Source organism: Microcebus murinus, chromosome 10 (assembly GCF_040939455.1).
Source record: "Microcebus murinus isolate Inina chromosome 10, M.murinus_Inina_mat1.0, whole genome shotgun sequence".
Taxonomy (NCBI): domain Eukaryota; kingdom Metazoa; phylum Chordata; class Mammalia; order Primates; family Cheirogaleidae; genus Microcebus; species Microcebus murinus.
Window position 1 is genome coordinate 21,546,224 of NC_134113.1, and position 26,396 is coordinate 21,572,619.

Below are 26,396 nucleotides of genomic sequence, written 5' to 3' on the forward strand. Positions count from 1 at the left end.
TGAATGCTTTTAGATTATCAGATGTCTCAGCTGACAGTCCTGGATGAAAATCAAATCATGAGAATTTGCAAAACTGAAAAAAAAATTAAGAACATTTTGGTGTTATGGTGTACCAGCAATTCCATCTTTATCTTTCCTTCAATTAGGGGGGAAAAACACATCAGGCATCCTGCATATTAGAATTTTCAGATCAAACTTTGCGGGGAGGCAATTATTGCTAAGTTTTGCAGGCTGGCCTCAAATTCCTGCACTGAAGCAATCCTCCCACCTCAGCCTCTGGAGTAGGCTGGCCTACAGACATGCTTCACTGTGCCCAGCTTCCAGCTCAGACTTCTCAGTCCTTTTCCTACAAACGTACTTAACTGAGTGATCTTTAAACTGAATATTTTTATAAATCTATGCTTCGTGGTTTTTTAAAATTTTTTGTTTCAGAGAATCATGGGGGTACAAATGCTTTCGTTACATAAACTGCCTTTGCACTGCCCAACAAGCTCTGCTTCATGTTTTTACTTGTGCATTCATTCTTTTATTCCATACTTAGCACACAGACGTTGAGGAAGATGCAAAGATATTAAAGGCATGATCTTTTCTCCCAAGAAGCTTGCTGTCCAGTAAAGGAGACAAGATATATGATAGATACCAAGCAGAAAGAAACAAGAGATTCTATGGCTGTTTGCCACCTCTTTAACCTAGATAAAGATGTGCCCATTTTTAGTAATGCTCAGTTTAAGTAAATATGAAGGACTTCATGGTGATTTTAGCACCAGTTGAATATTTTCAAAGTAAAATCCGAAACTTCTTTTATTAAGTTGAAAAATCAGACAGGAGGACATTTAGTAACATTCACTAGGAGAAAGGATAGCTCTCCCTCCTTGTTCCATACATCTCTTTCAGTTTGAATAATGTCATTCAGTGAAGAAAATAATGTCCAAAATGAGAACATCCCTCATGGTATAGACGTTGTAGAAAGGACAAGGGTGTTTGAGTGCCTTGTAGAAATTTCCCTTTGTATTCATCTCAAGGTCAAATGTTGGGGCTAGACAGCCCCCAGACAACTCAAAAAACTCTTCTTAGGCATGATCTTGCCCAGCATTTAGTTTAACTTCTTGGTTGGGTTAGCCTCCTATCTGTCTGCCTACAAGGACCATCTCCTCACACTTAGCTCCAAGGTTGTGGTGTGAGCCAGATTTCCCACCAAAAAATGTTCAAATTGAAGTAAGCCAAAACAAAGTTTTCATGGGGAAAAAAAGTGTTTTTATCCTAAAGACATTTTAAGAAAAATGTTTCCAAGACCAAAATCAAAACCAAAAATAAATATGGGGGGAAAGTCAAGAATATTCATATCGGTCAACTGTTTGAATAAAGTAGTCACCATTTACTGCCCACCAAAGGCATTCCAGGTTACAAAAGACTTCAACATGACCTTTGACATCTCAAAAGTTTAGGGAAGAGCCACACACGGAGGCCAACCTAATATACCCCACAGTGTTCTTATTGTTTCTGCTCTGTCAAGTTTATACATGTGTTCAGATTTCAAGGGTAAAATTTTTTCTTATAGAATACCAGGTTTATGTCAAAATGTGCTTCCTTTAGAACCATAACTTCATACAATCTCTGGATAACTGTCCTTTTCCATCACAAGTGGAAGGCCACTCCCAGATTTAAAATCTGTTAACCCCACGAACACTTGGGTAATTTTTCATGCAGTGAACACCAAAGCATTTGCATGAATACTTTGGTCATTTTTTGCATATGTTTTGGCTTTAAACCAAAATCCAGAGGAAAGAAATTCCTTCAAATAATCTTTTTTAATGAGATTTCACAATTTTAAATCAAAATGAGAAGAAGCAATGCTATACATTGACATACACATACACCAGCTTGGTTTTGATAACTTTCATTCTTTCTAATATCCCTTCTCTGCTATTCTTTCTGTTTCTGCACCAGTCTATGGCAAACAGTAATCCTGTTGCCTTCATCATGACCTCTGTTACATGCCAAGGTACATATCTCCATCATTATCTTCACCGACAGATAAACACTGGTCAGAGCAACTTAGATGCAAAAGATGGAAAGACCTTTGAATAACCTTTCTTATTCAGGGACTAACTCTTCCATAGCCCATGTGTGCCTGCTTCCAGATATCCAATGGAGTTATCTAGTATTGGTGGTCCAAGGACTGTGACTCCATCTCTGTCACCTGTCAGAATGGTTGACCCATTCATCCTGCAGAAAGCCCACCAGTACCTTCTTGTGGGCACAGAAAGGTAGCAGGAGAATTTCTCCTTCTCGTCAGGAAAGCAAAAGCATTTCCAGAAGTTCATATGGCACCTTCTGTCACATGTCCAATCATAGCTTTAAGGAAGGCTGAGAACATTGAGCTTATCCAGCCTCCAAAGTAGAAGGTAGAGGAGAAAGGACTCAGCCTACCAACGATGTCAGCCACAACCTAGAAATAGAATCACGGGGTCTATGGAGTATGAATGTTTTCATTTTAATAGATCCTGCTAGATCTGTCTCCACAGTTGCATCAATTTAGAACCTTTATCAAAGACTTTTCTGACTTTTATCTTTGCCATCTGGCTTTTCTCTTTGATTCAAATAAAAGACTATATTTGGTTTGGAAACTCGACTCCCCAGTGGGACCAATCGCCATGGTCCTCCCAAAGGTCATATCTCATCACACTGCCTTCAGGTGTTTGATGTTCCCAGGCTGTTATTTCAATTATGTTGTTGAGCTCAAACTTCCATAACTCCCAATTTCTCCATCCATTCTTCATGCCATAGCCAGAGTACATCTGAAGATGCAAATTAGTTTATTTCCTTCAATATTTCTCATTGCACTTGGGGTAAAGTCAAAATCTTTATCAGGGTCTGCAAGTCTCTGCACTGGCTTAAGTCCTGCTTTTCTCTCTAAGGTCTTCTTCCCGCTCAGTCACTAAATTCTGTTCGTAGTAGGTTTCTGTCTGTCCCTAGACTATGCCTGGTGCTTTTCTCACCCCAGTGCCTTTGCACCTGCTGTACTGCTGCGCGGAATGCCCTTCTCATGGTGGGGTTGCTCCTCCAATCACTGTAGTTTTAATTACATGTCACTTTCTCAGAGAGGCTTTTCTGACTGGTCTTTCTAACATAGGTGTCCCTTGTTATTTTTGTTGTTATTGTTATTTCAATACTAATTCCCTCTATATTAGTTTTACTAGCTGTGTGAATTATCAGCTTCTCTGTGCTCAATTCTTAATTTGTACATAAGATAATAATTGTACCAACCTCAGAAGTTATCATAAGCAAAGCACAAGGCAAAGTACTGAACAGCATCTGGTATATAATAAACACTCATAAAACTTTGCTGCATAATTATTTGTATTGTTTTTTGTTTGTTTTATTTTTTAATTATTTTTTAATTTTTTTTATTTCGGCATATTATGGGGGTACAGATATTAAGGTTTCAATAAATGCCCATTTTCCCCCCTCCCTGTATTGTTTTTTATTTGGTTGTTTTCCTGTTTCCTCCACTAAACTATAAATTCTAAAAGAGGAGGGACCTCATCTGTCCTATTCTCAGTGTATCTCTGAACAATAGCCCAGAGCCTGGCACATAGTAAGTGCTCAAAAAAATATTAGTTTCACAAAGGCATGTTGAATAAATGAATGAGTGGCAGTGCCTGCCTCGGTGATAGCTCTGGACCCAACTCCTTTCCAGCCTTCAGTGACCTCCTCTCTAAGGCTGCCAGATTAAGCAAATAAAAATACATGATGCCAGTTAAATCTGAATTTCTTTATTTTACCTGGCAACCCTACTCCCCTCTCTGCTACCTGGCAACCCTATTCCTCTCACCCTTAAGAATAGATACTGTATTTTGCTCCTTCCCCCTCTCCCTCCCTTCCTTTCTCTTCTTCTTTGCTCTTTTCCTCTTAAGGCTTTTTGGATGTTTGTGAACAGAGTTCTTCAGTGTCAGGAGACCCCCATCATCCTTAAGCCTGCAGATGTCTGTTCTTTTAGGACAACCATCTCTTTGATGGATCAGTGAGTCTCCTTTTTGACTGGTCTACCAGTTCCCACGGGGATAAATTATCCACCTTCACCGTCCCAGGCTCTGCAGCCTGGACAGCCTGCTCAGGGGACCACAGGCCACTCTCTTTTCTCTAGATTCAGTGAGGGACACGGATGTCTTGAGTTTGTTCCCAGACATTCACTGTCTTATTTCCAGACATCCTCGCTCTTAAATCTGGCTTTGAAGGATACCTAAAGGAAAGTTGCTCAAACGTGGCCCTGACCCTGAGAACTTCATTTTCCCAGCTGACCAATCAGGTCATTCAACAAGACCGTGCAGAAGGGCTGAGTCTCACGCAACCTAATGCCATGCTATTATTCAATATTTCTAGCATCCCAGTGTGGTCCTGGTTCAGAACATGGCAAGTTACTTAATGCTCTAGCCAGAAACATCCCAGGTCACTTTTATCGGTGTGTTTGGCTCCAGATTATACTAAGGTAGTTTAGAAGGAGAACTAACTGCTTGACCTTTCAGAAGATGAATAATTTATTGGAAATAAAATGTGTTGGAGAAAGTATGGCAGTCACTGTCTGTGGTCTGTCTCTATATGTAAGGCTGTGCATGTGAAAATAGGGTCACGGGAGTTATTTCTTGGCAATGTTACATATCTATTGGTTAGAATCTCCATCCAGAAAATATCCCCTACTCAACATTCGGTTCTATTTCTGTAGTGAAGGGAACGTCAGTATCAGAGTCAAAATAAAACAGTGATCCCAGATTCCTCATATACTCACTGTGTGAATTTGACTAAATGGCACCACATCGCTGAGACTCAGTTTCCTCGCCTATAAAATGAAAATAATACCACCTATCTTAGAAGATTCTTGTAAGTTTCATAAATAAGGTGGGCAGAGTCCCTGGGATACAGTGAATGCTTAATGGCTGGTAGTTAGCAGTAATCTTTTGGGGGCACTTTTTCTGCCTGATTTTATGTGGCTGTGTTGGAAATACTCAGGAGCAAATTCTGTTTGCTCGTCCCACAAAGGAGCACTTGCATTTGGAAGTCTACGTCACCCATGAGAGAGTGTTTGTGAGAGCCTGCTGTAGACACAGAGGTGCCGTGTTCCTCTCCTGTTAAGAGCAGGGTGTCCAAACTCACCTCACTCTTCTTTTGTGAAGTGCTGGGAAAATGTTCAGCATATCAGATAGAAGAACAAAATTCAAATACCTGCCAACATTATGTACAGCCTACCCAAGGAAATTATTGTTATTTTTTTTTTTTTAACTTCACAGCTTGTGATTAGAAAAGGACACAGGACAGCTGCTAACTGTTTTCCTTTCGTCTCTGCTTCTGGCACATTCTCCTAATAGCTCTCCTATGACACTCAGTCTGCATCCCAGTGGGAGGTAAAAGAGCAGGATGCAGGTGTCCCCCAACCCAGGCCCTGCCCCTGCTCAGACTCGGCTGCTGGGAAAGGCCATTTAGAGTCGCCCTACACCTTTAGGGACAGTGAAACCCAACCAGACACTATGCTTCAAAGGAGAAGTTAAAGCTTTGTGGTTATCTGAGAAAGTTTAGACTACAACCCCCCAGCCCCAACTACCCTGCCAAGCCGGATTCCATGACTCAGTCAACAAAAAGGACTAGAGTGGAGGAGGAAAGAATAGGACAGACAGTTTTCCAAATCCTCTTCCATAAAGGGGGGTTCATTGTTGCTTAAATGCTATGAACTCAAACATTCAATCAGTAGAAACATTTGCTTTTAAATGTGAATTTCATATGATTCTTGAGTAACAATGTAAATGGTTAGGGTCTAATCACTTTTTTTAACTGAACCTTTTCTCTCTACATTAACCCCACTGGAGGTGGTGGGGGTAAGTTATGAGAAAGGCTCCTACCAGCTATTTGAACAAGTTATTTAAGTACCTACCATATACAGTAGTTGGGGGAATTAAATAAGGTAGTATATGTAAGGCATTTAGACCAGTGCCTGGCACAGTAAGTGTGCAATTTACCTTACTCTAACTTACACCAACTGCTGTTAGTGTGAAAATTGAAGGGAGACGGTACATAGTAATAAGCTTTATATTTATACATATATCTGTATCTAGAGAAAAGTAGGAGCATACAGATAGATTTTGCTCCTATCAACTTTTCTTCTTACTTGAAAGAGCTGTGGATTATCATCCTTACAAATGAAGAACAGGCTCCTTCTCTTGTAGCTCTAAAATTTTTGACCAAAGTCAGTACAAATCACTGTATAAATGACTTTGCAGTCTTTTATAAACACACATAATTCTAAAATCTACATGAACACGTGTCTCATGAATCATAATTGTAATTTAGGATATCACCAAACCCTCCTCAGCACTTTAACAAATAAATACCTGATTACTTAAATTCCTTCTCTTTCTCTGTAGCTTGAGAGCAGATGTTTCAAAGAGGAAGTAGGCTTCAAAAATAACGAGGAAAAAATTAGTGATAGAAAATCCATTGTAATCATGTTAGCTGTTAAATGCTAATCTTAAAAAAATAAGTCTAAGATATACTTTATTTTATTAAAATATATAACTTGCATCTATAAGATGCTCTCTTGAATTTCTCAGTGATATAACATTTATTTGAATCAATAATCCCTGTGGTCTGAAGAATCCAGAAAACTTTCTTTATAAGCTAAAAACATGAAAATTTAGTTAAATTTTGTATAAGAAATTTCATCGCAATAGACCAAATATGTTTAAATGGAGGATTAAGGTAGAGATATTTTTTTTAAGTTCTATAAAACTTTCTTCCACTGCCATTTAATTAGTGTGAGAGAGGAAATTAAAAGTGAAAGGAGAACATCACCCATTATCAGATCAGTTATAGTAACTCATGTTTCTGGATGATAAATTAAATAAAGCTTTGTTCCAACACTGATAGGAGAATTATAAATCTGGTATTTATTGCAACAACTATTATAATCATGCAAAAAAGACATGCATTGAGTTTACTTGTAAATGGATGTGAAATTGACTCAAAGCTTTTATAGAAGCCAAGAGGTAGCATTTTTATTCCAAGAAAATTATGTACAGCTTTATGCCACCATGTTTTTATGCTGTAAAAAAAGTTATATTAAAAATAAACTAAAATATCTATTTTCCCATGTGTGAGCTTGCAAGATCTTGATGTCATTCCGTTATATGACTATTTTATTTTAAATATTTAAGGCCACACAAATTGTGAAGAAGAATCTAATTTAGTTAATTATAGAGCAAAAGCAATTTTCCTCAATCAGCAGTATCCTCTTGAATTTTTTAGTCTTCAACGGAATAAAGAGAAAGAATAAATGACATTATCCAACTCAAGCTTATATTAAGGATAAACCAGTTCCCTGTGGTCCTTAAATTCATTTCCCTGGCATTTTATATACTCTGTAACATGAAGGAAAAGTTTCTAAATGAATATAATATAATCCCTATATATTGTTAAAGTCCCTATATATTAGGGTTATAAACTCCCTATATATTGTCCCTGTATATTGTTAAAGTTATGAAAATAGGACAGCTTTTCAAGTTAGAGTTCAGAGAGACAGAGCTATCAGAACAGATATTTTTGAGAGGTAATTTCAATAAATAGCTGTTCTGTTCCTAATGGATAATTAAATATAAAACACTGCTTTTTATTCTATTTGGTCATCTGATCAGTTTGTCACAGATGAAAAAAATCTAATACATAAGATATTCTCCTCATGGCCAGAAAAACTTCAGCTTTCAGCTATTGGTGCATAAAATATTAGGTGATTTTTCTTCATTCCATTATTTAAGAAAGCAATGAAGACCCCCTAGACATTGCCTGTCAGGAAAAGAACAGCTGATCTAAAAATACTGCCTTGGGCTTTTTCTCGTTCTAGAAAGTCATTAACTAAACAACTTTATCTATTGATTATTACTCCCTCAACACCATATGCAGTGTGCCTACAGGATGCTAAGAAAATAATAAATAATTTATCGATTGGACTTGTCATTTTCATAACATAGACTTCTAGCTCCATAATAAAAAAAAATACTAGTGAAAGTAGAACAAGCTTCTAATTTGTTCAGGTGACTGAAAAATTAGAAAATAATTTGTTAAAAATCCTAAATTTAATGTTCATGGACTTTGACTAACAGGCACATGAAAAATTATACCCCGAGAATGACTCATGAGTATTTTTGATTCCCTCTTTTGATTCCCTGTTACTGTGCCATTTTTGTCCCATCTATGTGATTCCACTAGAGTTTCAGGGTCTATAACTCTACACCAGCATTGTCTCATAGAACTTTCTACAATGATAGAAATGTTCTGTATCTGTGTTGCCCAATATGGCAGCCATCCCCCACACATGGCCAGTGAATGTGTGAAATCAAGATTGAAAAGAATCATAACTAGATTTGGCAGTTGGGAGGTCATTCTTAACATTCGGCAGAGAAGTTCTATGGAGTCGATGAAGGGGGGAAAGCTTATTCTGGTGGGTTGAGGAGTAAATGGGAGAAGAAGAAGCAGGACCACAAGTGTACTGGGGAGGTAGGGAGGTCATGTGGCATAGTAGATGATTAAACAGAAGGTGGACATGATGGAGTGCGGGTTCCAAAAACTGTTGATCTGGCAGTTGTGTAAAAAATGGTTAGAGGAGGAAGAAAGCTAGAGGATGTGGTCAGCTTTTACTGAAGGAAAAAAGGAGTTAAGCTGAGATGCTCTAACATTTAGTAAAGACAAATGATAAAATCAGAATAAATTCCAGCTCCCTAGGAAAAATGGAAATGTTTATTGTCCTTGAAAGCACAACTGTTACTCACATGCAAAAAAAAAAAAAAAAATGGTCAGGCACTTGTACGGATTGAAGCATTTTATTTTTCTCTGAAAAGCTATAAGAATCTATAATACTGTAAAATAATATATTCTATATATTTCTTATATAGAAATATATTTCTTTAATAAGAAATTTCATAAGTTCATAGTACCAATATTTATTTGTCAAAAAAATGCATTCTTAAACTTCTCTATAATAACTTCTTAAAGGTAACTTTAGGCTACCAATTCTGAAACACTAAAATTTAGTTTCAAAATATGCAATCTGCATTATATGTAATGACACTAATCAAAGTCAAAAATAACTGAAATCATAGCATTTTCAAACTGAATGCATATTCATTAAACTGCTTCATTTTATGATAAAGACAATGAAGTCTAAAAAGAATATATGACTTAGCCAAGTTTACCCAGCCATGATCCAAATTCAGGCCTTTAGTCTCCAAGTTCCCTGCTGTTTAGACAAAAGACTGGCTGAATGATGTACCAGGATATTTTTGGTGTCCCTGTATATATTGTTAAAAAAAAGATAGAAATTTTCTAACAGCGTGCCTCATTGAGACATGAATTCTTTTCTTAATATTTCCCAGTTAGTACCATTTCTTCTTTGGCACATTCTCAAAATTTTCATTATGCTTCCCATAATTTTTACTCATTTTTCAAAAGTGTTTAGTAATTATCCTTTGTGCTAGGAAATTTGACCCAAAGAGAAAGTGTTGTTATGTACTTCACACCTTCTTCCCTACAGTTCTTCAAAAATCCTCCTCCCTTACTGAAGATAGAGAAAATAGTAGTATAGACAAAGGACAGGCATCTTTAAGGATTTACTTAATGTCCAGATCATTTCAGTATTCAACCACTGAAATCAAGTTTTCAGGATTACCTATAGATGTAGCTACTACGGACTATTGAATCCTGGTATGTTTTCTGTTTGTGCAAAGAAACCAGGTCCTATGTTTTGCATTAGCTGAGATTGTGTCTGGTAATTTAGCACGTGGAAAACCTGTTAATGCTCTTAACACATAGACGGCCAAAGATGTTTTCATGGGCCAGGTAACTCCTTTGGAAAACCCTTCAAAGAGTACAAGTCAGAATGGTATCACATATCCTGCTCATGCCACGCTAGTTCATTTCTGGAAATAATAACACTTTCTCAAAATGAAGTCATTTATATTCTTAGCCATGCTCTATTGTGTGCACTGAGTAATTTCTTGAGAGCAATGTTTCCCATGGCATATTGCCAAGACTGGCTTTATTTGTTTTTCATTAGGCTTTTCATTATCACACTGCTGTATACCTGGATCGTTCTGCTTCCTCCGAGATGGCCGGTGTAGCTTAAGCATGGGAATGACACTTTGAGTAGGTGGAATGCTTTTGTCCAGTGAATGCCCATTTTAAATCCCTAGCTCTGGTGCCGTTCTAATGACTTTAATCCTTCTAAAAGCAGTCAATTATCTATTTATAATGTAGTCTGATATTAAATTGTTTACATCCATCTATTCTATTCTTGTCCAGGGAAAGACATTAGTCTCACTTTGTACCATGCTAGGCCTCCCCCTCCTACCTCATTATTGTAGGAAAAGGCATCGAAAGCCACCCACTGCCCGGGCTTGGAACCAGCATGTATTCTACATTTCTTCATCATTCCACAGGTTCAATCTCCAAGTCAGACTGGTTGATAGTTTTCAAATCTAGGCACTTCTTTCTGCCTCCCATAACCACCCCCTTAGTCTATGCCCACATTGTTTCTAGAACAACCACAGTTGCCTCCTAAGGGTCACCAGCCTCTAGGATTGCCCTTTCCAATTTATTCTCTTTTCCTTAGAATGTCCAACAGTACCCATCACTCTCCATAAATAGGTATTCTGCCATTTCTATTCATAAGTGTCTTTGTGTTACACATTAAAGCAACAGAGTTTGATTCGTTCAAAAAAATAGTGATCTGAATTCCTGAACTTCTGTAGACTCTTCAAATTAAAGCTAAAGACTCTTAGCTTGCAAACTCTGAAAGATTAAAATTTAGAGACAAAAAGCATAGTCTATTAAGTCCTCTATTCCATTATTAGATGTTTAGAATAATCATTGAAACCTGATAACTTAGGGACTGAACTGGTCCTGGGACATTGTGTGGCTCAACTTTATCATTTTATAAGCAAGGAATCTGAGGGCCAGCCACAGAAACCAAGATGAACTTTTTCAATTTGGAATCTCACCATGTAACTCTTTTTCTTAAAACCTATCCACAGCTTCCTGTTATGAACAGGAGGAAGTCTAAAGCCCTCAGTATCGCATACAATATCTACATACTCCAGCCTTGGTCTTTCCTCTTTTGGGTGGTAAGTCCTGGCCACCCTTCGGATGTCTGATTGGACATCTTTTCCTCTGAAAACACATCCTGGATCCTCTCTGGACTCCATAGCAGGTGTCACCATTGTAGCACAGTCACAGCACCCTAACTGCCTTTGAACAATTCGTTTCCACCACTGGCCTGGAAGGAATAAGAATGGCTGTAGGCAGAGGCCTGCCTCTTGTGCCTTGCTGTGTTGTCTCCACATCTTGATCAGGTGGCTGGCATTCCACATCTTAAAATTAATGATTAATTCTCACTTTTAACCTGCCAGATATGCTTCAATGTTTTCTCTCAGCCCTTCTCACAAAATCAGTTTTCCAGGAGAAAAAAGAAATAATTAATTCACATCAGTGTATAGGTCGCTTATAATCCTAAATGGCAACTCTTCCTAGAAGCATTCATATTTTTACAGGGACAGAGTTTTAAGTCACAGGAATGAGTCACCCACGCAGATAATCCAACCGTAAATAGTAGGCCAGGAGAGCTCTCTGGGAGGGGAGGGAAGCTTTCACCTCGCCTTCACATCAGTGGCAAGGTGACCTGCTCTGTCCTCACCCTCGTGGAAGAATGCCTCTGTGTCTTTGTTTATGACAATCAGATCACTTATTGGTTATTTTTCTCTGTGTTAAATAAATCCCCTGTTATTTATTCACAGTCTAAATGCATTATTTAACTTATAACACTTCTGGCTTTGTTTCAGGGAAGCAATGTTATGGAAGATCAGGATTTGTTGGAAATTGGAATCCTTAATTCCGGGCACAGACAAAGAATACTCCAGGCAATCCAGCTCCTTCCAAAGGTAAGCTATGCTTTTATTATCCTACCCCTCTGTATGATTCCCAGGGATTTTTAAGTCGGGGCATGCAAAGGCTATTAGTATTTAGTACAGTATTTCTGCATACTGATGCAACCCACAAGCACAGGTCTTCTCAGTTCCACCTGCATAGTCAGACTCACAAGATTACTGTGGGCCACATTTGGCTTTAGATTGACCTAGAAGGATGTCATACAGGAAACACTGCTGGCCAGCAGGGAAGCTTCAGATTTTCTCTTTATTGGGAGTCAATATTGGTACAGCTATCAGTCCCAGCCCTGCAGGTGACAGCTCAGGTTCAAGAAGACTAGATTCATAGTGGGTGGGCGCAGGAATGGCCTTAGCTTAAACGCCTCCTGCTGCATAAGAGGCAGTATCTCTTGTAACAACTCTGTAGACTTAGCCTCCAGGGTCCCTACAAGGGACCTGACTAATTACAAGAGTCATCACTCGGAGAAGTGTAAGGTATCACATCCTCATCATATATTTATAGTTCATATATAGATCCTCCCAGTGCAGATGCAATTTACCGACCAGGCATCATTTTTACTGTAAGCAGTGTGTTACCTAGCAACAGAGTTGACCTTCTGTTTCCAGATAAGGTTTCAAAGGAGCCTAAAGGAAGAGGTGGGATCTGAGCACTAGTCCTTCAAGATATATAGGATTGTAATTGGTAAGGAAAGGGAAAGGAATTTCAGGAGGCCAGAAGGAACCATATAAATATGGGTAGGGTTCAGACAACAAATTGCTGGAAGCATGAGAGAAATATAACTAGTGATTTAAAGTCCAGTGGGATTTGCACAATGATGTGAATATGCTAATGCCACTGAACTGTACGCTTAAAAATGGTTAAGATGGTAAATTTTATGTTATATGTATTTCATCACAGTTCAATAAAACAATTTTAAAAGAAGAGGAAGAAAATCCAATTTGATTAAAAAATTGGAGAGTGTAGAGTACAGTCTGAGTTAAAGCATAAAAAGTAGATTGGGTTAGTGTGTGTCTGGCTGAAGAATTTGAAATTTATTCTGCAGGCACTGGGGAATGGACATGACTGGACTTCTGTAGGCTGGTTAATTTTGGAGACAGTGTACAATAGGATTTAGAAGGAAGGAAGGTTGAAGTTGGGTCATCCATCTGGGAAAAGATTTGTGGGGCAAGATTGTAGTCAGGGTAGCAGATGAACTGAAATAGATGCACCTAGATCTATGAGCTTGTTCTAGGTTTTGTACTCTCTTTTTCTCTTTTCCCTTCTATATAAGCTATAATTTCTCCTTCCAAGAATGGGAAAAATAAATATTAACCACTGTTTCTAAGGAAGTTGTCTGATGAAATTTGTCACCTGATGCTGAACTGAGTTTCTCCTGATAGAAACTTAGCACTTTTTCAAATTCAAGGAAAGTCAAGTATACAAAGTTCAATAATATAATTTTCTGCATGAAATGGAAAACAATAAAACATCTTTAGTACTAATTCTAGAAGTAAATCCTATAAGCATATTGTGTGCCTCCCTACTGTTGTATCTATACTTAAAATATTACTTCTTCAACTAGTTTTCTTCTTACTTTTAGCAAGGGCTTCAGTATTGCTATATCTCCAGCATGTAACACAGTGTATGGTCCATAAAAGTAGAAATATGCTCAATAAATCAATGAATGACACCCTTCTCTTGTCTCATGCCACCCATCATTTAAAGTTCAACTCAAATAGTATCATATAACTTCCTTTGTGCAACTTCCCCCAGAATGGGACCACTTCTCTCACCACCTCGATAATTATCAACATAGTCTAAACCAAGCACCGCTAGCTACACTACCATGATGGATTCTAATCTGTCATCCTCAGTTAGACTACTTGAATCGATATCTCATTGGTCCTCTCTACCCTGAACTATTCATAGATGTCTAATCTCTGTCCATGTTATCTTCTTACCCCTCTACAGTTGAATTTCCATACATCTAGAATGATCCTTCTAAGATTTAAATCAGCCCATGCCACACCCTGCTTAAACTCTCCAATGAATTTCCTTCTTGCTTAGAATAAAATCTTTATCTTGTCCTACAAAAGTCAATAGGACCTGACCCCTTCCCACCCCTATGACCTCATCTCTTATTCTTGCCCTCTCCTACACTCTAGTGTAGTGTATGGCTTTCTTTTTGTTCCACAACATGACAAGCTCATTTTTGCCTCAAGACCTTTTCTTGTTGGTCCCTCTGCCTGGGAAGCCTTTCCTTGAGATTGTCATACATTTGCTCTTACATATTATCAAGACTCTACTCAGATGTCACCTCTTCTCAGAGGCCTTTGTGAGCTAAAATTCACACCCCTCTCCTGCTGTCACTGTCCTTGCTGTTGTCTTGCTTTATTATTATTTTTTTTCATAGCACTATGGCTACCTGAGGTTATATTATTTATTTGCTTCTTTGCTTCATTATTTTCCATCTCACCCACAGGAAGCAAGGTCCACAAGGACCTTGACTGTCTTGTTCCTGTCTATATACGCAGCCCCTAGAACAGTGCCTGGCACATAGTAGACAGTCAAGAAATATTTGTGGAATGAGGGAATACACTGATCTCTTTCTTGTAAGATTTTATGGCCCTGCGCTTGTTCCTTTCTGAAGGTACTAACAATATTCTGCCACTTCTATGTCATAAGCATCCTGAAGGCAGAGACGGTTCAACATCCTTGAATATTCCATCGTGCTTAGCCCAATACATGGACATTAAAAGAATGGAAGAAAGACTGATTGAATGAATGAATATGTTCCTCATATAACATTTGAATTGTTTTAAATCAGAATACCTCAATTTTAAGATATATCTATAATCTTATACATGCCATTTGATAATGAGAAATGAAAGAATCTGAACCCAAAATTATTTGGAGAATAAATGGAGTGCTTATTTTTAAGACAGAATATCCTCCCCATTAGAGAAAACAATATAATGAAAACAATACAAAATTAAGCTTCCATCAAGAAGCTGATGCTGACTTGCTTGCTATGCACACAAACGAGTAGAGAATACATAAACACATCCAAACACGTGTTCAGCAGCACAAACAGAATGTTATAACGCTACAAATTGATGCTTTGCCTTCTTAGGTAATGAGCCCAATCTTCAGATGGTTAATAGCGTAATTGTACAGCCAGCATATTCATCTGCGTTCACTCTAACTTTGCACTACAAAGAGAAAATGGACCAAATGTCTCTTCGTTTTGTTTATATAATTTTGGCCTTCAGAATATCTGTATTCATCTTCATCTGTCATGAGAAGTATTCCATTATTGCTACCTGAGATTCTTTAATTAACATATTGTGTTTTGGAATGAGTGAAATTGTTCCTAAACAGAGAAAAGGTGGCTTGCTAAGTATAATCTAGCAAATTTCGAAGCATATTTTCCATGCTTTATTTTGTATTTGTTGCTTCGGTTTTCAAAGAAAAAAGTTTATCCCTTTGGTAAGAGTAGTTTTTCTGTAATACACCCTTTTAATATTGCAATATTCACCAACGCAAAGATTTGCATGTTCTCAAGTACAATTGACACATTCAACACATTGAATACATCAGATGTACTCTAAGCATAGATATCTTTGGAACAGTAATCACAGAAATCCCTCCCTTCCAAGCATGCTTTCTTTGTGTCTTTGGCAATGCTTGAACTTCAGTAGTCAAGCTTAATTGTTGATTTTCACCCAGTGTCCCCTTCCCTCACCAACCCCAACTCAGTCTTTTCTCAGGTCTAAAAATTTCCCTGGACTTCTGAAGATCCAATTTCACCCTTTTCCTTTTTTAAGAAAGAAAACAAACCAAAAGTTCCCTGAGCAAGCAGATTATTTTGTACTCTCCTAGAAACTTTAAGCATATGGTGCTTTTTCTGTCTCTTGGACACAAGGAAATTATTAATACCTGCTTACTTATTTGCAATGTGTAACTTGCCTTTTTCTTGGTAAGAACTCTGTGTGACTAAATCACTGGATAATCCTCTAACATGTTTTCCTTTTTAAAAGGGCATAAAGGCTTTTGTCATTTGATAATATGACACCTGAAGGTTAGACATTCAAAGAATTTTTATTTGAAAGTTTATAGAACTTTGGGTCAAGGACCATATTGTATCTGCTTTCTTTTCTTATTTTCATCCTGCATTGAAAATATGTCTCTGCACATTAGTAACTTTTATAGTGGTATGCTCATCCTATTTTTCAGTATTTCTTCTTCTAATCTTTTCCAGTTTTATAATGTCTTTCAGACATAGTTACTAGTCATCTATACTCTCTATCCTTCTTTCCTTTGCTCCCACTCATCCCTCAACCTGCTTGGGTACAACACATTTCTCTGCTGCCACCCCTACAACCAGTGTCAGGAGACCAGTAACCTGAAGATCAGAAATTCCATATGCCTCTTCCCATCTTCACCTTATCTTGACTTCAGCAGACTCTGATACTATTGACAACTATCAATATTGTCTTCTTTTGGCTTCCATGACACCGGGTGCCCTCTGCCATGGCGCCATTGCATCTCCGTTCCCTATTCACTCTCCATGGTTAAGTCTTAGAATTCCTCAACACTCAAACTGAAAAATATTTGCTGACCAGTGAGTGTTGCTATCACACAGGATTCTTGGCCATCATGCACTGTCTGGAATTCATTGTTTTGTTCATTGCTACTGTTCTTCTGCCTTGCAGTATAATGAACACCTGCATTTTAGTTGCCCTTTATGACTAAGTTCAGTTCAATTTAATCACTATTTGTTGGAGCTACATATTTTCAATTATTTTTTTCACTGAATGGCACTGACACCTCTGATTGGATTAAATTACCTCCTTTTTTAGCCTTAATTTGAGACTTTGGTTAAAAAGAAAAAAAAAAAAAACAGAGTTTGATGTTATTCCAATAGAAAATTAAGATTCTGTATTTCTATGGAACAAATTACCCCCCAATTTTAGTGGCATATAACAAACAACATTTATTATCTACCCCTTCCTGTGGGTCAGGAATCCAGATATAACTTAACTAGGTCCTCTGCCTCTGGGTCTTTCATAGAGCAACAGGTGTCTCAAGACTCCACCAGGAAGGATTTACTTCTGAGCCCACTCACACGGTTATAGGCAGCAGTCAGTTTTTTTAGGGGCTTGGGGCTGTTGGCCAGAGGCCTTCCTCAGTTCCTTGCCACCTCACAGAGCACCTCGCAACATGCAGCTACCTTCAACAGAGCAAGCGAGAGGATGAGAGAGTGCTAGCAAGATGGAAGTCACAGTCCTTTGAAACCTAATCACAGAAGTGACATCCCATCATTTTTGCCACCTATTATTCATTTGATTCAAGTCACTAGATCCGGTCCACACACAAAAGGACGTGTTGACACAAGGGTGTGAATACCAGGAGGTAGGGATAGTTGGGTCCATCTTGGAAGCCTGCCTACCACAGGTACACTCTGTAGTGATCCACTGCATGGTCTAGTTTCCAAGTCTTCATTTGTGGTTAAAATGGAATAACTCATCAACAACTATAACAAAAATGCATCTTCCATTGCCTTAGGCCATCTTCCTGGGACTGTGACATTCATGATTAGATGATTTAGAAGCCATATTTGTGATCGCCACCCAAAAAAGAGGCACATGCCTCTGGTTTGTAAAGTAAGGTATAACGTAGCACAATATGATAGAATAACAAAGAAATTAGGGAACTCAGAGATTTACCAATTGCACGTAAAGGCTTCTTACCCTGAATGTCACTGATCTAAGTGATTGATACATACAAATCAATCATCCCATAAAGCATCACAAATTTTTAAAACATGTTTATTCTTGATTAGTGCATTATTACCAAAAGGAGCATCTCCCCATCTATATCAGAGAAGTGACTTGGCCAAATTCTATTGGATAAGACTTTAGGGATGATAGCAAAGAAAACACATTTTAAAAAAACTAACAGAGCTAGAAAGTTAAAAGGGATCATTTAACTTTTAGCCAGATCAGAGCAAATAGATCAATGCAATAATTGACCAAAACAAACACACAAAAAAGTTGTGAGTAGAGATGTAGAGGTCTACTGATAGGGACTGAAAACTCCAACATTTTTAAACAAAAGACGATATGGAATGGTGGAAACTGTGGCACACTGGTGAGCACAAGTCCTATACCCCCCTCCCAATAAACAATTGTGAGTATTTTGGAGTATTTTTCCAAATACTTTGTTGACAAAACCAAGCACTGGAGGCCAGATTTAGTTATAGCTGTCACTTTGTGTCATGTTGGAAGAGAATTGCTCCAGAAATGAAAGTCCTAAAATGATAGGATCACAGATCATTGCAGAGTTTGAAAGCACTATTATGAATATGACATTTTCTCTATTTGGCTTCCTATCCAAGACTATGCTCTTAAAGAGTTTAGTTCTTTCAAGATCCTTAAAATTCAGATGTTTATTCATTCTAGTCTTTTTTTATATTCTAGTCTTGCTGGTTGATACGATGTGGATGTGTGTAAGCTTTAGGGGAAATGTGTACAACCAATGTAATTTTTTAAAAAGTCTAGAAAGGAAGGCTCAGTCTTATTTCCCTGTCACTTAGAAAAATGATGGAAATGCATTCCTATTACTTCTACTAGTTTTCAGAAGGGCAATGACAAAATATAGGCTACAGGCACAGATGTACTCATGGTACATTTGACAGGGTAACTTTTCATTCTCCCATCCCATCACTCACTCTCCATCTACCTTCAGTCTTTTTACTTGCATTTCTTTTTATTGGTGTCTTAAACTTAGTGCCACCCCATGCTGGCACCCAGTGGACATCAGTTAAAGCTACACTATCAAACAGAATCTCACACACCCGTAGGTACTGTTAAAATAGAGGCCCTAACCGAAAGGAAATGCAAGCCTGGGTTCAGTCTAACTGGAGGCATAGAATGTTGCATTTCCTGTAGGTCTGGTCCTTGGTAAGACACGTGGCAGTATTCCCAGGGTTTTTATGAGCTCCATTCAGCTCTGAAAATGGGTATTGTTCTGGGACAAACAGACATGCTCACTTAGATCAGGGATTGGTAAACTTTTTCTATAAAAAGCCAGATCATAAATATTTTACAGGTTATAGGTCATATGTCCTCTGTTGCAACTACTCAACCCTGTTATAGAGTAAAGGCAGCCATAGACAATTCAGAAACAAATGAGTATGGCTGAGTTCCAATATAACCTTATTTACACAAAAACACAGATTTGGCCTGTGGGCCATAGCTTAATGATCCCTAACATATATTATCAATAAATCTCTAGTTAGACTGGGAGCTTTTCAGTAGGTCTGAGAATCTTCCAGGTGGGGAAGAAACACAGATCAGAAATAGAGCCTACTGCATCAGACTAATGATAGGCCCCAGCATGGCCCCCGAGCCTCCTGGCATCATCCAAGATAGATGGGTAGCAAGGGCAGTTGTAGTGAATAATGTGGATGACATCATCTGTACATCTATTAGAAAAGATGTCAACCCCTTTGACCATCTTCATGGGACTATATACCTCAGTGTTCAGGATTTATTTCAATTAATAAACAGGTATTTATTGAATAGCTCTCTACTCCCAGATCTGACCCCAAAACTATGACTCTCACAAAATTGTGTTTCCATGCCTCAATACTCATTTTGCTCTGTTTCTTTTTCCTAATATTCCTTCATTAGCTTCTTATGCTTAGTCTGTTTTATGTAACAATATTCCCCTCAATTCAGCTTTAATCCTCTCCTCTTCTTCCTCCCTGTATTCTCCCTGGACACCTTCCTCTGCCAATCACACCTTCCATTATCACTCACGTAAGTGACCTCTGCACTTCTGTCTGGGTTCATAGATCTGTCTGTCTTCAGAACACCTGCATCCGGATGTGACACAGGACATTCAGAACAAACAGGTCCAAGCTGAGCTCTATTTTCTTCATAAAAAGCTGGCCTTCATCCTATTATATTTATCTTCACTCATTGATTCTGCAAATAATTGTGAGTGCCTACTGTATACTAGGCACTTCCCCTAGTGCTAGGGTTACAATAATGAGTAATACAGACACAGGCCTTGCCCTCATAAAATGCATATTCTAATGAGGAAAATAGATTTTGTATAATGATATCTCTTTGTTATATGTGATATATATTTTTGTATTATATAATATTAATATGTTATATATAATATATACTATATTTCTTTATTATACATATACATGTCATATAATAATATACATAATATATAATTATATATAATAGTATATGTAATAAATAAATATCATTAAAAAGGTACAAAGTGCTGGGAATACACTCAAGAGGAGCAGCTGATTTTCTGTAAAACTGTAAAAGATCCCTCTCACTCTCTTTTCATAAGAAATGTTGGTGAATGGGGAAGGAAGAAAGAGCAATTGACCTCAGGTCAAAAACTTAAGGAATTTGGGATATATAAATTTTGAAGTGACAGCAAGTCATTCAGATCTTTCTTATTATTCCTTAGCTAGCACACTTTTATAACTGTTATCACACTGTTATAACCAGGGTCATGAACTCTAGCCACTGTAAAAACGCCTCCAAAATCTCAGTGGTCTAACACCATTAAATTTATGACTCATTCATGCTGAGTCCAATTTGGGTCAGGCAGCTCTCCTCCAAGGAGTAATTCAGGGACCCAGGCTTCTTCTGTCATCCGCTCTCCCACCTTGGAGTTCTTTGAGGGCTACCACAAAGGCAGCCTAGAGAGGGGCATAGAAGATGACACAGGATGTCCTATTGCCAGGTCTGGAAGTGCATCACTCACTTTAGATCACATTTGATTCACCAGGATTCAGGTTCATGACCCTCACTAAACTGCAAAGTAGGCCAAGAAATACAGTCTCTCTTCCCAGGAAGAGATGATAGAATTCCTGAGAATCTAGCCATTCTGTGACAAAAACGTCATCTCCTTTCTGTTCCTTAACTGTTGCCCTTTTTCACATGGATAACTCCCACTCATTCCTTAAAACTTATGCCTTGGAGAAACCTTTTATGACATCCTCTCTCTGGGCTAGGTGGATGATCTAACCCTTCTGTGCTCCCCTTACACTTTATGAAACTACCTACTGACTAGTTGGTATCCCTCACTCAAGATTAGGATCTTTGCCGTGTCTTCATTTCCCACGCATGGAGCACACGGCCCCCCACGTAGCAATGCTTAGCGGGTGTTTATTAGACTGTACTGAGCCAAATGAGAATGCGGATTAGAGGTCAGTCCTGAATGGGTCAGGTTAGGACTCCCAAAGGCATTTCCAGACTGAACGGCTTTATTTTTCAGATGTTCTGCAAAGGAGTGAGGCATGTCCTTCGTGCTCATGACACTCACAGTCCTGGTGGCCTGGGTTTCCTGGAGTGACTTCCTCCCCCATGCCTCATGCTTTCTGTTTACAAGCAAGGACCCATAACTAGTCTGTTCTACAAAGACACATCGAGAGAAGGAATGGCTGATGTTTATAAAGCTCTTTGTGCCCTTTGAAATGACAAAGCCCAGCACATATAGAGTGCAAAATAGCTATAACCATTTGGGCTGGACGGATATTCAAAGAATTGCTGGGTGTGAGGGTGGCATAGTCCAAACTTACTTACTTACTTACATGCTCTGTTCCAAGGTTTTTGTGCAATTCCAGAAAGCAATGTGTCTACTGCATTCTTCCTAAGCTAACGAGGGAGAATTTTTTAATGTTTTTTTTTTAAATTATCTTGGAATAGTTTATTATGTAGACTACAGAGCTGAAATATCATTTTTACTCATAATCCCCCCTGATATTTACAGAGAAAGATGGGAGGAATGAAGCAAGTAAATCGGTTCTGATCTATTGCCGTGCCCAGCAGCTGTCATCCTTCGACTCTGAGAAGTTCACTCCCATTTACTAAAGAACAATGGCTCCCTTGGAGTTATCCTGCAATCAGCAGTGAGAGCAATAGGGATTTAGATATCTGAGAACTTTCCCTTCCTTACATAATTCCTCAACGAATCATCACAATTTAGAGCTGGAAAGGACCTTTAAATATCCAACTCATCCTCTAACCCATGTCATTTCCTAGGGGAAGAAACTAAGCCCAGGTCATGTTAATTGACTTGCCCCCCCGGCAGATTGCACCTATTAACAGAACTGGAACTAAATCTCAGGTATCTGTGCTCATGACAATTGGCCTCCTGGGTGAATACTGTGCTATATCAGAGACCCAGGGCTGTAAAGGTGCTTGCCTGCTTGTTACAGAAATTAGAAAGGGGTAGGAAAAGAAAGGACCAATAGACTAAAAGCAAAAATGGAGATTATTTATAAAATTGGGCTTCCTTGTAGGTTTCATGCTTAAAGGTAGTTTCTTAGTTGTTGTTTTTTATTTTGTATTTTTTATTATTATAGGTACATAGTAGTTGTATATATTTATAGGGCATGTGTGATGTTTTGATACAGGCATATCATGTGTAATAATCAAATCAGGGTAATTGGGGTACCCATCACCTCAAGCATTTATCATTTCTTTGTGTTGGGAACATTCCAATTCCAATCTTTTAGTTATTTTAAAGTATATCTTAACTTATTGTTTACTGTAGTCACTTTTTTGTGCTGTCAAATACTGTTCATTCTATCTAATTATCTAACTATATTTTTGTACCCATTAACCATCCCCACTTTATCCCCCTCTCTTTGCTACCCTTCCCAGCCTCTAATAACCCTCATTCTACTCTCTGTTTCCATTAGATCAACTATTTTAATATTTAGCTCCTACATATGAGTGAGAACATGTGAGATTTGTCTTTCTGTGCTTGATTTAGTTCATTTAACATAGTATTCTTCAGTTCCATCTGTGTTGTTGCTAATGAAAGGATTTCATTCCTTTTTATGTGTGAATAATATTCCATTGTGTGTATATACCATATTTTCTTTCTTTTTTTTCTTTTTTTATTTTTTTGGAGACAGAGTCTCACTCTGTTGCCCGGGCTAGAATGCCGTGGCGTCGGCATCAGCCTAGCTCACAGAAACCTCAAACTCCTGAGCTTAAGCGATCCTTCTGCCTCAGCCTCCCAAATGGCTGGGACTACAGGCATGTGCCACCATGCCCAGCTAATTTTTTCTATATAGTTTTACTTGTCCAGCTAATTTCTTTCTATTTTTAGTAGAGATGGGGTCTTGCTCTTGCTCAGGCTAGTCTTGAACTCCTGACCTTGAGCAATCTGCCCACCTCAGCCTCCCAGAGTGCTAGGATTACAAGTGTGAGCCACCACGCCCAGCCCCCACATGTTCTTTATCCATTCATCCACTGGTGGACACTTAGGTTCATTCCAAATCTTGGCTATTGTGAATAGTGCTGCAATTAACATGGAGTGTAGATATCTTTTCAATATACTGATTTCCTTTTTAAAAGGCAGTTTTGGCAACCCGCATGGACCACCGAATTCCCTGCTCAAGGCTGAAAGGTAAGGGCTATGATGAGGGTCTGAAAGCTTTGGAAAAACAGGAAGGAGACAAACATGAAAAAGAAGAGAGGCAGACAGAGACCAGGGGTGCTGTCCCGCGGGCAGTGGGGGTGGCTCACTTGTTCATCTTTGCAGGGAGCCTGAGAGAAGCTTCGCTGACAGCATGCATTGCTGTTTCAAAGAAGGAAAGGCAGAACGGAATAAAGCAAAATGAGTAAAATAATCTTATTTCTTTCCTTCTTTAATCTGGTTAGAGAGGAAGGAAAGATAGGCAAGATGGAAGGGCATTCTCTAGAAAAAAAGTGAAGACACATCCTTAGAGAAGCATTAAACTCCAGGGAGATGACATTTTTATAGGATTAAGTCAGGAAGCAGCAAATGAATTGGGAAGGAACATGGCCAGACTCCTAGAATTTGAATCTTGGCTCCGTTGTTTACATAATTGCACGACCACAGGCAACTTTCTAAACCTTTCTGTGCCTGGTTCCTCATCTTAAGATAGATGTAATGATTTTACCTACTCCATAGGGGTGTTGTGAGAAGTAAATGAGTCAATATTTGTAAAGCACTTAAAATGGTCAGCATAGTACATTTGCTATATTCATGTCTAGTAAATAATTTTCTAAAAAGGTTGAAGGTGAACCAAGAAAAAAGTAAGGTTCCTTCAGTCCATTAATTATATCTGAAAATTATTACTCCAGGCATAAACAATAAGCAAAAGGAATCTTCTTTTACTTATTCATTCAGTAGATGTTTACGAACCACATATGACAAGCCATGCCTGGCATTCTTCTAGCTACTGAGAATTTGGTATTGGGAAACAAGACCAACAGGACCTTCTAGCTAGCTTATATTCCAGTAGGAGACATCCCCCTCTGAAAAAAAAAGAAATTACAAAATGTAATTTCAGGAAAGGATAAATGCTGTGGAGAAGTAGTAAGCAAGGAATGGACAGAGAATGATAGGAATCTGTGAATGCTATTTTAGGTGGATAAACTAGGATTCATACTGAGGCAGCTTAACTGAGGTTCTTAATCACCTCATTGTATTGTCTAAACACTGTACTTCAAAGCACCCTAAGAATCCTAAGGGGTTATTGAGATGAATAAGCTACATAATCCACTTAAGGATCTTTAAGGAACTTGCAGTCTTTTGGGGGCTCAAAAATGAACTCTCTTGAGCTTTTAGTTAAACCTAATTTAATCCTAGTTTAGCCACCTATTGTTTGTGTCACCTTGGACAAGTTACTTAAATTTTCTAATCCCAGTTTCCTTGTCTAGAAAATAACAGATCATGGTGGAACCTATAACATTAGGTTATCGTGAGTTATAAATATAAAAATATATATGAAGTTCCTGACACTGAGAGGAATTCAACTAATATTAGTTATGACCACTTGCATCTATTCAATAAAATCTCACTAAATTAACAAAAATCAAAAAAATTTTGACATTTCTCTTGCCTGGGGCTAAGAAGTAACAAAAAAGAACCCAATTACTGACATGGGAGTCTGAAAATGCCCACGACTGCATTGCACCATAAGCTTTCCATTTCCTGCTAGTAGATTTCTCACGGTGCAGATTATTCATTTTCTAGATAAGAAAATGGCAAAACTTTCACAATTGATTGTCATCCACTAAGTGAATCATTTTGGAATATATTTAAGGGTTATTGTTTAACCCATCAGGAGGTAGAAGAGAAGGTGTTTAAAGTCATAAACTAGGACCTTCCTATTTAAAAGATTAAATGAATAAGCATAATGCTTCATATACATTTTTATATTTATAATTCACAATAACCTAATGTTATAGGTGCACTGTTATCTATTATTTTCTAGAATAAGCATAATAATAGAGCTTCCTGTCTGCACCTCTTAGAGGGAATGCAGTCAGCTCTTGGCACTAAGTGGGAATGGGAGATTAGTTGGGGGAGGAGGGGAAATTGAGATTACCTTAAACAGCAAGGGCTCAATGAATGTACATGGCATAGAATGGAATGGAAGAGAACTGAGAAGCTGAGTATTCAGACCTTGACAGCAACTTCATAGAAAAGCAGAACGTAAACTATAAAACAACATATTCTCCATTTTCAGTAAGCCACTGTCACCTACCTTTACTACACAATTGAAGTAAGTGCTAATTTAATAGTGGGATATTTGGCTATATTTATTGACTATATTTATTTGGCTATATATAATAACTATACCATATAATTTGGCTATATTTATTGTCAGTTAATAGCATTCAAGTGAGACATGTCTGTTCAATTTATGTCTGCAAATGAGTTGAGCATCTACTTAGGTCCTACACACAGTGCAAGGAGGAAAAAGAAGAGGGCATTACACAGTATCTGTCTTCAAAAAGACTTCAGTCTAGCAAAGGAAGTCAGACCAATATTCAACTGGTTTTAATACAGTACAAGGCAGAGCATGGAATAAGCTATAATAGAAGTAAAAGTACAAGCTTTGGTTGTTAAATGGAAGGGAAGATCTCTTCTGTGCAGGGATCAGAAGGTTCCTGGAATAGGAGACCAATGAGTTAAAAAGTCATTCCCATATGCTTTAAAGACTTCCTTCTTCTTTGTTGTGGGCACTCTGTGATAGCTCATGATACCCCAAGCACAAAGTGACCCAAAGCATTTGTTTAGCTTGTTCAGGCAGATAGATTTGCTACCTTTTTTCTCATTTGTGATAGCCATCCTCTGAAATACAGGTAATGTCATCAATCCAGCTATGAATTTCATTCATCATTCTGCCCTTCCAGCTATAAGGAGTCAAGTCCTTCAAATCCAAGCAGATACCTGTAGTCAGCTTCAATGGAGCAGCCTAAACTAGTAACATAATTAATATTCTCCCATCCCTAAGCTAAGCCCTTTGTCATTATCTGGCATTTCTTTGTAGTTATTTTCTTTTGTCAGTGATCAGTGAGATTTTAGATTTCAAAGACTAGCAGTCCTCACATCTCTCCTTTGGCTTT

At 38.1% G+C, this 26,396-nt stretch overlaps 1 protein-coding gene across 11 annotated transcripts in view; it reads left to right on the forward strand.

Annotated features, from left to right (window-relative positions):
- Window positions 1–26,396, forward strand: part of ANKS1B (ankyrin repeat and sterile alpha motif domain containing 1B) — a 1,022,908-nt gene that overhangs the window by 690,273 nt on the left and 306,239 nt on the right. For all 11 annotated transcript variants that reach the window (XM_012787601.3, XM_020287904.2, XM_012787602.3 and 8 more), the window contains one exon: window positions 11,874–11,972. In XM_012787601.3, the coding sequence (XP_012643055.1) occupies window positions 11,874–11,972 (99 nt within the window). The remainder of the gene's footprint in view (window positions 1–11,873; window positions 11,973–26,396) is intronic.